We start from the raw sequence: 15161 nt of genomic DNA on the forward strand, positions 1-15161 counted from the left end.
GTCAATGAATTACTGTTGCTATATTATTACTATTGATACCAACAGGGGAATGTAATCCGTAATCATATACGATTAAATATAGGTTTTCATCCTATTGAATAATTATACACATTTCTCCCTCACCCTTGCTAGAATCAAATTGAAAACTTAGAACAATTATTTATTAACAAACAAAACATAAATCAATAAAAAGATGAAGGAGCCCATTCATCAATTAATTTTTGGAGAGTAATTATTTGGCTAGGTATCAAATAAAAGAAATAGCGTCTACATTATTGAAAAAAAAAAAACTGTTGTAAGTGCGGAGTTATTTTCCTTACATACGCTTTTTTTCTTTAAAGGATTTAAAAATATTTTTCTTTACATTCTTGTTCCTTTATGTTTCGTCCGCTATTGTATGTGTTATGTATAAATTCGATTTGAAGTGACAGTAGAGCGGAACAAGTCAGTTAGCTTACCAACGAAAATCAATGTATATAAAACAATGGTTCACACCATACTTTTCTCTCCTTTTCTCTCTCTCTCTCTCTCTTTCTCTCTCTCTTTCTCTCTCTCTCTCACACTCTCTTTTCTTTTTCTTCATTGTTCGCTTTCTTTCTTTAGTTTTCGTTTTTTGATCTCTTTCACTCTCACTTTCTCTCATTGTCTCCCACGGCCTCACTTTCCTCGTCCTCTCTTTTTCTCTCTCTCTCTCACCTATTGACCTTCTCTTTTACCATCTCTCTTTCTTTCTACCCCCTCCCCTATATCAATATATTACCATCAATGTGCGATATAGCAGAAAAAAACAACAACAAAAAAAAAAAGCTTGTTACCCAAAACTCTCACCCCCTCTGGCTACGCCCATGGTGTTATTCATAACCACTGTATCTCGTATTGTAGATGCCATAAACACTTAAGACTCTGGCAATTAAAGGAATGGACTACAGAAAAAAGGCAGTGACTTAGAGCTAACTCCTCCCCCCCCCCACCCCCTATTTGGGCAGTAGTTTAAGCATAGATTGTGTGATCATACAATCATATTCGTTCCGTCAAGGTCACGCTAAGCCTTCATTTCATAGCAAGCATCTCATTTAAAAGAGGAGACACATCGGCAGGCCCTCGTGGCTCGCTTCTGAGTTCGTGTGCAACACAACACAAAATTTCTTCCATTAGGAATTGAACTAAAACATCATCAATATGGAAAGATTAAAGATTTATTGTATTTTATTCATAGGCCTTTAAACCAATTTCCCAATTAATATAATTTTATAAGTATCTGTAAGATTGCTTTTAAATGATAGCGTCATCACATAAGCTAATACATTTTTATATGTTCTTACCCTTTTATTTTAAGAGTTCCAGAACACCTTTTCACAAATCCAGTGGCGGTTTTGATATATAGAAAAATCGCCTTGTCCAACATAACAATGGATGGCGAACCTATCTCTAGGTATTACACTTTCTTGACCTGTGGCGGATCAAAAAAAAGTATTACGTTAGGTATTAGTCACATAGTATTTTTAGTATTATTGATACAGTACATTCAGTATTAGTTACTTAGTAGTTTCAGTATTAGTTACATAGTAGGTTCAATTGAATTATAAAAGTAGGTTCTGTATTAGTTACATAGTAGGTTCAGTGTTACTTAAACAGTAGGCTCCGTATTAGTAAGTAGGTTCTATATTAGTTTCATAGTAGTTTCAGTAAATGTTATATATTAGGCTTAGTAGTAGCAAAATCAGTATTACTGATATAGTACATTCAGTATTGTTTATAAAGATATTTATTTACTTTTTTTTCTGCGAGCCCCATTGGGGTTATAAGGCCGACTGCACACCTCCACGCCGAACTTGGTTCTGGGACGCTTTCCTTATATGCCACTACGTCAGTCTAGTATCCTCAGCATCGATGATGACTGACCTCTTCCTAATTTGTTTGGTCCTGCCCACTTTTATCTTTCCGTCCGGATTGCGATCAACATCCTGCCTGCAAATGGTTGTTGAATCTCTTCCACAAGTTGACATTTATTATCTGTTCGGGCCATCTAAAATCGACAGATCTCTTCCAGGTTTTGGTTGGGCCTGCCTTCTTCCCTCCTTTTCTTCCAGGTTTTGGTTGGGCCTGCCCTCTTCCCTCCTTTTCTTCCAGGTTTTGGTTGGGCCTGCCCTCTTCCCTCCTTTTCTTCCAGGTTTTGGTTGGGCCTGCCCTCTTCCCTCCTTTTCTTCCAGGTTTTGGTTGGGCCTGCCCTCTTCCCTCCTTTTCTTCCAGGTTTTGGTTGGGCCTGCCCTCTTCCCTCCTTTTCTTCCAGGTTTTGGTTGGGCCTGCCCTCTTCCCTCCTTTTCTTCCAGGTTTTGGTTGGGCCTGCCCTCTTCCCTCCTTTTCTTCCAGGTTTCCTATCAAGAGCCTGCCTTACAACTTTAGTGACCAGCATTAACGAAATGATATTATAAGCAAAATACAATAGGGTGACTAGTTATTAGCTTCGTGGTGTCAATATTGTTGTAAACCTGAGGCAGGTAACTTAGCGAAGTTCTTCAGTAAATAAATAAGTGTTATTATTTACCAGGACACACACATTCGAAGAATCTTGTGACTAATAATACCAGTCCTTTCACCAGCAACCTGAATACCGACCAAAGACATCATTTTACGCTTTGCTCCAGGTCCCTACTACAGTCTTCAGGAAGACGTCTCCTTAGTTTCCAATAATTCAGACTCTCCACAATCACGTGATACACTGTTCTTTCTTCTCTCCCAGCGTCTTCCTTTTCTTGTTGAATAGTCCGCTCTTATTGGTGCAAGGCAGGGTTACAACCATATCTTTAGAAATGTTTGATTCCAGGCCGTGAATTAAATCCCTACTTAAATTGTTGGGCTTTTCCTAAACTTAAAATGGATGTTGCTTGGACTTTATAAAATTTGGAACCTATGAAAATACTTTCACCTTCACCTATCCCATAGTGTGTTGAACCGTTGGGGCTCCACACAAGACCTGTCAACCGTCTTTCTCTATTCCTCTGCCGTCGAGCAGTAGAGAAAGTTGGTGTTACAGTCCAGCTTGGCAGTAGTTATCAACAACCAGGCCGAGGAAATTTTGGACGATTAGGCCCCGCCTAAAAGCATTTAGTTAAAAGCATTTAGTAGAGATTCTCACACGGCTTGAAATCGATCAGATGCAGGTATAGGCGTCTATACAAATAGCTCATTAGGCATGCACGTAGAAAAAATACGTAACTCAATGATAAAATATTCGAGGAAAATGAATAGAATAGATTTAATAAAGACAGAATCTATGGTGACACTGGTCATGATTCGTCTATTGGATGTGATTGCATTGATATAAAATAGGTTAAAATCAAGTGGAGAATAAGCCTGGTACACTTAACTCTTTCTCTCCTAACTGACGATACCAGCGTTGATTCCACCAGAATGTGGTAAATAATTACGGAGAGAAAGAGTTAAGTTATGAATAAAGAGAAACAAAAATATATCAGGGATCAGGTTACCATGAACAAAGGTTGGTATATGATTAATCTAAACAATGTTCACCCAAGGAAATAGAAGCTCACGCTTGGGTATTGGGGTGTGACATATCATCTAAATGAGTAATTATGACTTTGTATATTAATACATTTCATATGCTGTTTTTGAGTGAATTAGATAACGGTGATTTAGATGACTTGAACTAGATAACATTGAATTAGTCAGATAACGGTGAATTAGATAACGGTGAATTAGATAACAGTGAATTAGATAACGGTAAATTAGATGACGTTGAATTAGATAACATTGAATTAGATAACGGTGAATTAGATGACGTTGAATTAGATAACATTGAATTAGATAACGGTGAATTAGATAACGGTGAATTAGATGACGTTGAATTAGATAACATTGAATTAGATAACGGTGAACTAGATAACAGTTAATTAGGTGGCGTTGAATGAGATAACATTAAATTAGATAACAGTGAATTAGATAACGGTAAATTAGATAACAGTGAACTAGATAACAGTGAATTAGATAACGGTGAATTAGATGACGTTGAATTAGATAACATTGAATTAGATAACGGTGAACTAGATCACAGTTAATTAGATGGCGTTGAATGAGATAACATTAAATTAGATAACAGTGAATTAGATAACGGTGAATTAGATAACAGTGAATCAGACAACAGTGAATTAGATAACGGTGAATTAGATAACAGTGAATGAAATAACGTTGAATTAGATAACGTGAAATTACATAACAGTGAATTAGAGCACTGTGAATTAAATGACGTTGCATTAGATAATAATATGACGTTGCATTAGATAATAATAAACTAGATAACAGATAATTAAAAGTTAACACTACGGATGCTAGGGTGCAATATAAGGGGTCTACAAAGACTTCCAAGGGGTCTACGAAAGTGAAAAAGTAAATTGAGGGTCTATGAGATGGGCACGGGGGGTCTATGATAATGAATCTCATTTAAAATCTCAATGAATTTATAGAAGAGAGTTCACTCATTTCTTGACCTCTGTAGGCCTTCTTTCTTCTTATGTAGTTTGTTGCCAAAAAAAACATATTTCTCCAAATGACATATATTTCTCTATACTGCTGGCTGAGTCAACTTTACATGGTAATGGGATATTTTTATTAAAATATGTTTGGTTTATTGTAGATAAAAGAAAATCTACTAAAAAAAAAAAAAAACAACCAACTATGTTCTTAGTGAAAACGTATACAATGCTACTTAGGACAAATGAATATTTAAATGTTTGGAAGGACTACTTCATAGAACAACAAATCCTTCAATGAAACCTCATCTCCGACGCAAGGGATGCTGAGCTTGGAAACCCTTTGTAACAAAACGTTTCTAGTGTGTTTGTTGATTGTATGTTGTTGATATTGTTACGTATTTCTAAATTTTCTGGCTAGATGTATTAGTTGGCACACAAATAAAAACACAGCAAAGAACTTGACGACTAAACTTTCAGTTTCATATAACTTTAATGACTATTAACTCTAACAATTCGTTACTGTAACATGTAGCGTAGAAGACTGTACAATATCTGTCAGTTTACAGTTAGCTATACTTCGTTGCAATTCGTCTCTTCACTTCGTTGCAATTCATCTCTTGTCCTCTAGCATCGAGCCGTATTCCACAGAGCAGACCAACGACACACTTCCCAGTGTCGCTCCAGGTCTCCCAAAGCTGAACCAAGTCGTACTCAAGTCTACCGAATCAGAGCCGCACACGTCTTACATCGACTGTATCGACTGTAACGGCTCAAGTCCACTGTAGTTCGCTGTATAGACTTTAACGACAGTAGTCCACTCCAGTTAACTCTACCCTAGTTAACTTGCATCGAGTCGTACACATTTCTCTTCCACAGAGCCGCACACGTCTTACATCGTCTGTATCGACTGTAACGGCTTACTCACGACTCCATACGACTGACTTTCACATTAACTCTCTCGCTTATATAGAGTCCCTAATCGCTTGTCCAAAGTTGCACAAACACGGCTAGTATCCTCTGGAATAACACGTGAGGAAACGTCACATCCTGTCTTTGTTTATACATGTAGATTCCAGAAAACATTGGCTGCAGTGTCATCTTGCCGGGGTCACAAGTTGTGACCTCTATCTGTCACTGGACATTGCTAGTACCTTTTGGAATAACATGTAAGGACACGTCACATCCTGTCTCTGTTTATACACGTACATTCCAGGTAACACCCGCTGCTGTGTTATCTCGTCGGGGTCACACGTTAACCTCTTCCTGTCACTGGTCATTTGTAACAATATGGTGCGCAAAGGTGCACGCGTTCGATATAATAAAGTGTTGCTCTCCGCCATGACACTAATTGTGGTTGTTTGTTATAACAAAACGTGTCTAGTGTGTTTGTGGATTGTATGTACTACGTAGTAACTATTATTTTGGTTTAAATCTGAAATTTTTTAAATAAAAAGATATGACTTCAAATGAAGCTCTAAATTACTTTTTTTTTACTTTTCGACTCAGTGAGAAACTCGTTTTAAAAACGTAAAATTTGACGCTAATGGATTTTCAAAAATTAAATACCGTATAACTGAAGCAGGGGGTCTACCGAAAACAGGAAAACATGGCAAGGGGTCTACGAGACAAAAAAGTTTGGGAACCACTGGTTTAAACTCAAATGGCTTTCGTATACAAGTCCCAGTGCAGTGGCGTAGTTAGGAATTCGCCATTATTTGAGGGCCCCGGGGCTTGACCTCTTTGGGGGGCCACTGCATTTTGCGTAATATTTAATATTTAATGTAATAACACTCATTTATTGTCCCCTTCTCAAGTGGGGTCCTGGGGGGGGGGATCTTCAAATTCTCCCCCTCCCTAGCTACGCATCTGCCAGAGTGTTTTTCTAAGTATTATTTTTAAGCTGTTTTTTTTTTGTTGTTATGTTTGTGATCTAGACTATCACATACAACTCAGGTTACTGGAAATGATAAGTGGCAGATCTCCTACTACAGAATCGAGTCAACGGTCACCCATGTCTGTCAGGCTCACGAGACTTTGGCTTTCGGACTTTACGTATATGGGTTAAGCCCATCGTATGCTTACATGTTTCCTGTGGGCTACAGAACACAAGTTATCAATCCGGTGAGTGAACTGTAGCCATAGCGCCCAGGGCCGGCCCTAACAATCGCGGGGACCTATGCGAAAACGGATTGCGCGGGGCCCAGTCTGGGGTATGGATAAGCATATTGTCAAAATAAAGATTTTGTATTAGAAAATATATTTATCTTTGCAATAAATGTTTATTAAATAATAGCTGACAATGCCTTTTTTTTTTCATCCCGCATTCAAAAATAACAATTTTGTCTTTTTGATTCAGGAGATTTTTCTGAATTTTCAAGAGATTTTTGATATCCTTAACCGCTTAGCCACCGCGACTCCATGTTTAAGCGCTTGGCTTCCGAACCGGGTTCCGGAGTTCGAATCTTGGTCATGACTGGGATTTTTAATTTCGGAATCTTCGGGCGCCTCTGAGTCCACCTGACATTAGTTGGGGAAAAGATAAAGCGGTTGGTCGTTGTGCTGGCCACATGACCCTCGTTAATCGTGGGCCACAGAAACAAATGACGTACACATCATCTGCCCTAGAGATCACAAGGTCTGAAAGGGGAACAATACTTACTTTACTATACTTGTTTCAGTTCCTCGTTTGTGGTTATTTCAATAAGCTGCTCCTGCATTGGAATGGAGGTAACAATAGCTATTCTGAAATATCCAAGTGAAGTGTCTTCAAATATGTGCTTTAAGTTGTCATAGAATATTATGTAACAGACACATTAGACAGTACTAGGGGGGGGGCAGTTGATTACTATTATTGCTATTGAAATTATACAATCGGAAAAACTTGTTTTTAGCAAAGAGGTTATTCAAAATGTTTACAAATTTCATCCTTTGGACTCCTTTCGGTGGTCACGTGCATCGCGGACGCTGGGGTCATCGGACTACGGTTCGAGAAACACTGTTCTAGAGTCTTGACTTGGTCGTGCGGTATGCGCGTTAGACAGTTGGTCACTGTGCTTGCGAAATGACACAAATAGATGGCTTTTAAGTCGTCTGCCGCATACATCGCAAGGTCTGAAAGGGCTACTTAACTACTTACTATGCTGATTATTAATGAACTGTAGGCTGGCTCCATAGATCTTTGTGGATAGAGCTTGCAGCCCAATGCGCCGAACGGCGCTGGAGGATCTAAGTAAGTAACTAGTAAGTAAGTCAGGCTTATCGATGCTAACATTATATCCAGATCTCTGCTTGCATACTGAGACTCCTCCCAAAGCCAGCCTTAGGCATAGGCAAACTAGGCAGTCGCCTCGCAGTTTTTTAAAGAGAAGAAATAGGGAATCTTGTGCCGAATGTTATGTTAGAGTACACACGTTTTTTGTTTAATGCGTACTTTTATTTTTCTATTTCATCTGGGGCCACCACATTCACTTTGCCTAGGGCCTCCAATTATTTAAGGCCGGCCCTGCCTCCTCCAGAATAAGAAACTGGGATATGAATTCTGTTATTTCAAATTAAGAAAAATATTCCTTGTCTTAGATTTCCTAAACATTCATTGTCAAGTTTCTTGAGCGACGTCCTTCTCATGACGACTTTCTATTTTTCATTACCTGAAGTCATCACCACAATTCCAGTTTAGCCCCTTGACACTTGTTATCAAAAATTTAAAGTAAAATGTAAGGAGCATGTATGTTCCGAATAGAAATCAAAACTCGTTTGACCAATCTTGATGAAAATCTGCACAAATGTACGTGATTGTTGTCAAGCCGGCCAGCGCTTGTTTGACGTGTCGTGTTTTGGGGTAAGAGAGAGCACTGATCAATCGCTGTCCTATCCCTCATTGCTGCAAAGTTTATCTTCCCTTGGCTTACTACATTTTTTCAGCATAATACGGTACACAATCCGGGCGTTCAATTACGTCTCTCGGCAGTGACTTTAGACATAATAAAAACACCTTTTTTAAAGTATTTCTTATATTGTGCTCTTTCATTTTCTACAGAAAAATAAATCTTGCGTTATTACGATACCAGTACCCGATGACTTAATCGATAATGATTGTGATGGTAGGATTGACGAGGAGGAATACGATTTTCAAGGTCAGCTGATTGTCATTCTAAACGTGTGGGTTACATTATCCAGAAGTCCAGCAGGTGCCATTATCCTATTACGTCCGAGTGTGTTACCTTGTCTATTATCCCACTGCGTCCGAGTGTGTTATCTTGTCTATTATCCCTCTACGTCCGAGTGTGTCATCTTGCCTATTATCCAACTACGTCCGAGTGTGTCACCTTGTCTATAATCCAACTACGTCCTAGTGTGTCACCTTGTCTATTATACCATTACGTCCGAGTGTGTTATCTTGTCTATTATCCCACTATGTCCGAGTGTGTCACCTTGTCTATTATCCAACTACGTCCGAGTGTGTCACCTTGTCTATTATCCCATTACGTCCGAGTGTGTTATCTTGTCTATTATCCCACTACGTCCGAGTGTGTCACCTTGTCTATTATCCCACTATGTCCGAGTGTGTCACCTTGTCTATTATCCAACTACGCCCGAGTGTGTCACCTTGTCTATTATCCCATTACGTCCGAGTGTGTTATCTTGTCTATTATCCCACTACGTCCGAGTGTGTCACCTTGTCTATTATCCCATTACGTCCGAGTGTGTCATCTTGTCTATTATCCCACTGCGTCCGAGTGTGTTATCTTGTCTATTATCGCTCTACGTCCGAGTGTGTCATCTTGCCTATTATCAAACTACGTCCGAGTGTGTCACCTTGTCTATTATCCCACTACGTCCGAGTGTGTTACCTTGTCTATTATCCCACTACGTCCGAGTGTGTCACCTTGTCTATTATCCCACTACGTCCGAGTGTGTTACCTTGTCTATTATCCCACTACGAAATGCCAAAACAATCAATATATGTAGTCGACGCTATTTTTGAAACTATAAACACGTTTAACACTCAAGAAGGGATCCGTCTAATGTGTTCCGTTTATACCCGTCTGTATACTGAAAAGCGTCTTGTTGATAATGTCGAATAGAGTGTTCTCCATTTTAAATATCTATCACGTCACTTGTCACTAAGTAAAACTTTCCCCTTATTCCCGAAGCAATTAACTAATTCCTAATCGTGTCATAATGACGTCATTTATCAGGTTCTGTCTTGTAATACATTTATCTCAGTGATGCCCCAGCTAATTCGACCGGCGGGCCATTTTCGTTTCCGACACTCGTGTCGCGGGCCACGTGACCGAAAATGTACAAAAAAACGAAATGAAATTGACCTGAAACAATTTTATTAGAAACCCTTGGCTCTCTTAATGGGATATTTGAAATTGATCTTTATTTTTACGCGTCGGAAAATGGCTTCACATCAATTATCATTGTAGCTATTTTACCACTGACTCATTTTATTGTTTCTTTTTGGTAACTATTCCCATCGATCCTCCAATTTCTATTCGTAGTTTAACAAACTTTTATTTGCGGCTCAAAGCAAGTATGGCGTCATATTTGTTTCATACTGCCGTTTATATGTTTACTTTTTTGATAAACAGTGAAACTTTCTTTACAAATCAAATATTTTGGATTATTATTATGTTTTACAAAAAAAAAAAGTAAAGATATTTCAATTTTCCTGTTAGGTTCTACATTCGAAGTCCACTTGTACTTTCTTCGGCTTTCACTTTTCATATACGTACACATGTTAAAGGTCATGCTACCGATCCATCAGAGAAAAAGAGAGGGCCTAACGTAGACAAAGATACATTTTTTCAATCTTTTTTTTTTTTTTTTTTTTTGGAAAAAGGGGGGGGGGGAGATTTTCTACACTTTGTGAGACGGTTCGGCGACCCGGATGAAACCATGTTACGGGCCGGATCTGGCCCTCGGGCCGTATTTTGGGCATCACTGCCTTATCTTATATAATACAGACCTTACTTAAAAAAAAATAAAAAATGATTAGGTTCTAAGCGTCAATGTCCTAAATTCTGCTAGGTCACTGGTTTTCCTGGCTAGCTAACGCAACCCATTCCATGCTCTAATAGCACTAGGGAAGAAGAAGCATTTGTACAAATTTGTCCTAGCATATGCAATGAGTACTATGGCTTTATCTTTGTGTCTTTCAGAGTATTTTCTTAAATTTTGTTTTTGTATTTGAAGATTATGGTTCAGTGTTTGATGTACAATTGCTACTCTACATTTTGCAGATGATGATTTTGATTCAAAAATAGATGAGGATATATTTATTAAATTAGGTAAGTAAGGGATAACATCGTGATGTTTTTTTTTATTTTTGCAAAGCTTCTATCATCTCAGTCTGTCTGTCTGTCTGGTAAAATGTTTGTACATGTTATTTCTCCTACACTCGTTATCAGATCAAGTTGAAGCTTCGCACAATCATTCATTGGCATAGTCTAAACTTTTAACCAATTAGTCAATTAACTATAGTTTATATTTGTAATTAATATTTTGGTTGATACTGATAAGGGAAATCAATCATTTTGTATATACAGATGCGGCTAAATATGTAGGGTTTGTTCCTCTTTTATAATTTTTCACGTTATTTCTCCCAAACCCATTCTCAGTCTTAGAATAAAAGTGATAACCTTATATTAATTAAAAAAAATATATATTATTGAAATAAGTTATATATATTATTAAAAAAATGTTGATTTCTTAATTAAAAAGATTTTTAAGAAATGTGGTTTGGATTTAATACAAACAACGTACAACTTTTACACCCTCTTATAGACCGCATGGCCTGAAGGGACAACTTTACTTTAATAGTAGCCAATACCATTTGTTACAGCTTTCCTGTTATATATTTATTTATAATTCTCTAGAAAACTACCTTCACAATACGTCTAGGTGTCCCGAGGTTCCGATGTAATTATCGAATAAAACAACTCAACAACTAGATCAAAACACATAAGCTTTTAATCCACTTCTAGGCATATCCCACGATGCACTCTCTACTTTTGACAGCTAACTCACTTCCGGTGATTCGATCCTTTGTAAAAATAGATTATACCTACATACCCACACTCACCCGTGACACCATTCTTTCTAACCTTTCGATTCCAGTCAATGGTCAGTGGGGCCGTTGGAGTGAGTGGCAGTGTTCAAACCATTGCAATCAAACCAGCAAAGAAAGACGCAGGTATGGTTCCGGTATGTCTAATCTTAGGCTGTAGTGCCAACATTTTCATTTATTTCGTTCCCACCTCCCTCCAATGCAAGCAGGGGCGTAGCTAGGAATTTTCCATCATTTTGGGGACCCGGGGGTTCGATCTCTTTAGGGGCCCCTGCATTTTGCGTATTTTTAAATATTTAATATAAAAAACACTCATTTGGGGGCCCCCCTCAAGTGGGGACCCGGAGGGATGTTAAAATTCTCCCCCCTCCTCCCCCCAACGCTAGCTACGCCACTGAATGCAAGCCAATTTTTTTTTAATTTAATATTGATTTAAATTCTAAATCTTTCGGACCTGAAATACATGTTTAGTGATGGCAGAGTAGTAAAGCGCTTGGTTTCCCTACCGGACGGTCCCGGGTTCGAATCTCGGCGAAGACTGTGATTTTTTACTATCGGGATCTTCAGTGCGCCTCTGAGTCCACCTAGCACTATTGGGTACCTGACATAAGTTGGCGAAAAAGTAAAGTAAGTTGGTCGTTGTGCTGGCCGCATGACACCCTCGTTCACCGTGGGGGGCCATAGAAACAGATGACCTTTACATCATCTGCCCTGTAGATCACTATGTCTGAAAGGGGAACTTAAACATTTATCATTTTGCCCTCACGTAGAGAGGAAATTAGCTCACAAGAGGTTAGCGGAAAACACATTTAGAGAGCCGAGGAATAGCCCTTACCGAGGACAGGCGCAGTCGGCGCGATGAAAACTTAACCCCCATCCTTCCCTCCCCATAATATCTGCGTTAGATCTGACAAAACATGTCACATTTTCACAAAATGGGGTTGGCTTGGTCACGTGACATACTGCGCTCATCTTCTCTTATATTCGGAATGAATAACAATATCTAGTTTATTATGTTTTTATGTTTGAAAAAAAAATACACAAAGATAATTATGATGTATTTAAAGTATTTATTTATTTATTTTTTTTTGAATTCCAAAAGAAACTGTGACAACCCTCCCCCTTCTAACGGTGGCAGCCAGTGTACGGGGAAGTCTTTTGAGAGACAGCCACACAATTGTTACGAGGAAACCCTGTGCCCAAGCAGTAGGTCATTTTGTTGTGTCTCAGTAGTGGATCACCATATTACCTTTTCTGATAAAGTTAGAAAATTGAGTCGGTGTCTTAAAGGTGTGACATCAATACTATGCTTTAATGGTAGTAAAAAATTCCCCTTTCAGACCTTGAGGTCTATATAGCAGATGATATAAAGTTCATCTGTTTGTTTGGTCAATGGTTAACTAGCAGGGTATCATGTGACCAGCACATTGACCAACCACGTTTACTTTCACCAATTATATATACTAGCCGGATATGACCCACGGTTGCGGGTCTTACTTTAGGTATTACAGATCTACAGGCAAAGGGCCACATACATTTCCATAACACATCTGCCCGTCGGTTTTTCGTGTAGGCTAGGTGTTTTCTTAGGCTTTTTTTTTAACTATAATCCCCGCATTTGAAGGAAGTTTTCGGTCTTGGCAATTTGCTCCAATACTGACGTAAAAGAACATCCGGGTTTAAAACTGTAACTGGACTATCCAAGGGACAAGGTGGGGAAATGACTATGCCAAACAGACTGGACAGTATTAACTTCCTCCCCCCGCAAAGAGCAATCTACAATCTTCCAACTAAAAACCTCTGTTAAATTACCATCTTAAAAACAAAAAAAACTCCACACAACTACCCTTTGTATTTACTGCACCCGCCCTTATGAAACCGTAATCCATATCCTCTTTGAATGCTTCTTCCTAATCCATCTTAGGCAGACCCTACGTCCACTCCAGCCCAACATAACCAACACCCTGTACGGCAGTGCTGAACAACTGAAGAGAACAGCACACTTTTTTGTCCTCGGGACAGTCTGCAAAAGAGCTCACAGCTCAGCAGCAAAAAAGCTGGCTAGAAAAAGACGAAAATGTATCCGTCCATTAGATACGACTATTTTCGGCTACGTTTTCGGATGGCTGCCTGGTCGTGCGGTTCGCGCGCTGCACTGTCGTTTGGAATTACCGATGGTCCCGGGCTCAAACCCTGTCCGCTTCCATCTCCGTCGTCCTGCGGACTAAGAAGTTAACTATTTTCAACTGTGAAGGAACATCCGAAACAGGTAAAACAAAGCAAAACGTTATGCTAGCGTTCATATAGCAATGCGCAACGGGCCGGAAATGGTCCGCTAGCCGTAGTTAGGACACCGCTAGTCTAAAGTCGTGAACTTTGAGGAGTGTTTCAATGTATTTCTCAGATTGTCCTTCCCAAAAGAGGTTTGAAATAATGTTCCTATAACAATGTGCAACGGGCCGGAAATGTTCCGCAAGCCGTAGTTAGGATACCGCTGGCCTAAAGTCGTGAACTTTGAGGAATGTTTCAATGTATCTCTCAGATTGTCCTTCCCAAAAGTGGTTTGAAGACTGTGCGAAGAGCTGCTACAAATGTCTCGGCGATTGTGACAAATTTACAGGGCGGTGCTTGTCCGACACTTGCCAAGCAGGATATTTCGGCAGTAGGACGGGCTGTACCCAAGGTAAGTAGACTATTGTAAGCATTAGCGAGCCGAAAAGATCATATTCTCTACTAGTTTCTTCATTTCTTTTACATGTGTACATTGTTCCTTTAGAAGATTATTATATCCTTGTTTAAGACTCAGAGTGAGGTGTGAAGGTTAGGGTTAGGTTCAAAGCAGGGACGATCAAGACCGTCAAATGCCAGTCTAGAGCTCTAGCATCTCGACCAGCCAGCCATGGTATGGTAAAGTAAACGCGTAACTCCAAATCATCTTAAGGAGAGTTTCAGTAGAGGTAGATAGGCGCCTCGTTCTGACAAGGGGGCACAGAGTTATGACACAGTGGGACACGACGTTCTGACACAGGAACACGACTTTCTGACACAGAGACACAGAGACACGACGTTCTGACACAGAGACACGACGTTCTGACACAGAGACACGACGTTCTGACACAGGGACACGACGTTCTGACACAGAGACACGACGTTCTGACACAGAGACACGACGTTCTGACACAGGGACACGACGTTCTGACACAGGGACACGACGTTCTGACACAGAGACACGACGTTCTGACACAGAGACACGACGTTCTGACACAGGGACACGACGTTCTGACACAGGGACACGACGTTCTGACACAGGTACACGACGTTCTAACACAGGGACACGACGTTCTGACACAGGGACACGACGTTCTGACACAGAGACACGACGTTCTGACACAGGGTCACGACGTTCTGACACAGGGTTACAACGTTCTAACACAAAGACACGACGTTCTGACACAGAGAAAGGACGTTCTGACACAGGGACACGACGTTCTGACACAGGGACACGACTTTCTGACACAGGGACACGACGTTCTGAAACAGAGACACGACGTTCTGACACAGAGACACGACGTTCTGACACAGGGACACGACGTTCT

The 15161-nt window shown here is 39.7% G+C and overlaps 1 protein-coding gene across 2 annotated transcripts in view; it reads left to right on the forward strand.

Moving 5' to 3' along the window:
• Positions 1 to 15161, forward strand: part of LOC106064769 (uncharacterized) — a 43882-nt gene that overhangs the window by 23354 nt on the left and 5367 nt on the right. The window contains exons 11-17 of one of the 2 annotated variants that reach the window (XM_056016682.1): positions 1337 to 1432; positions 6425 to 6611; positions 8527 to 8623; positions 10739 to 10786; positions 11616 to 11691; positions 12668 to 12771; positions 14108 to 14248. In XM_056016682.1, the coding sequence (XP_055872657.1) occupies positions 1337 to 1432; positions 6425 to 6611; positions 8527 to 8623; positions 10739 to 10786; positions 11616 to 11691; positions 12668 to 12771; positions 14108 to 14248 (749 nt within the window). Of the gene's footprint in view, positions 1 to 1336; positions 1433 to 6424; positions 6612 to 8526; positions 8624 to 10738; positions 10787 to 11615; positions 11692 to 12667; positions 12772 to 13969; positions 14249 to 15161 lie in introns of those variants that run through there. The other variant, XM_056016683.1, reaches the window with a different exon arrangement.

This window comes from Biomphalaria glabrata, chromosome 18 (assembly GCF_947242115.1).
Source record: "Biomphalaria glabrata chromosome 18, xgBioGlab47.1, whole genome shotgun sequence".
Classification (NCBI taxonomy): Eukaryota; Metazoa; Mollusca; class Gastropoda; family Planorbidae; genus Biomphalaria; species Biomphalaria glabrata.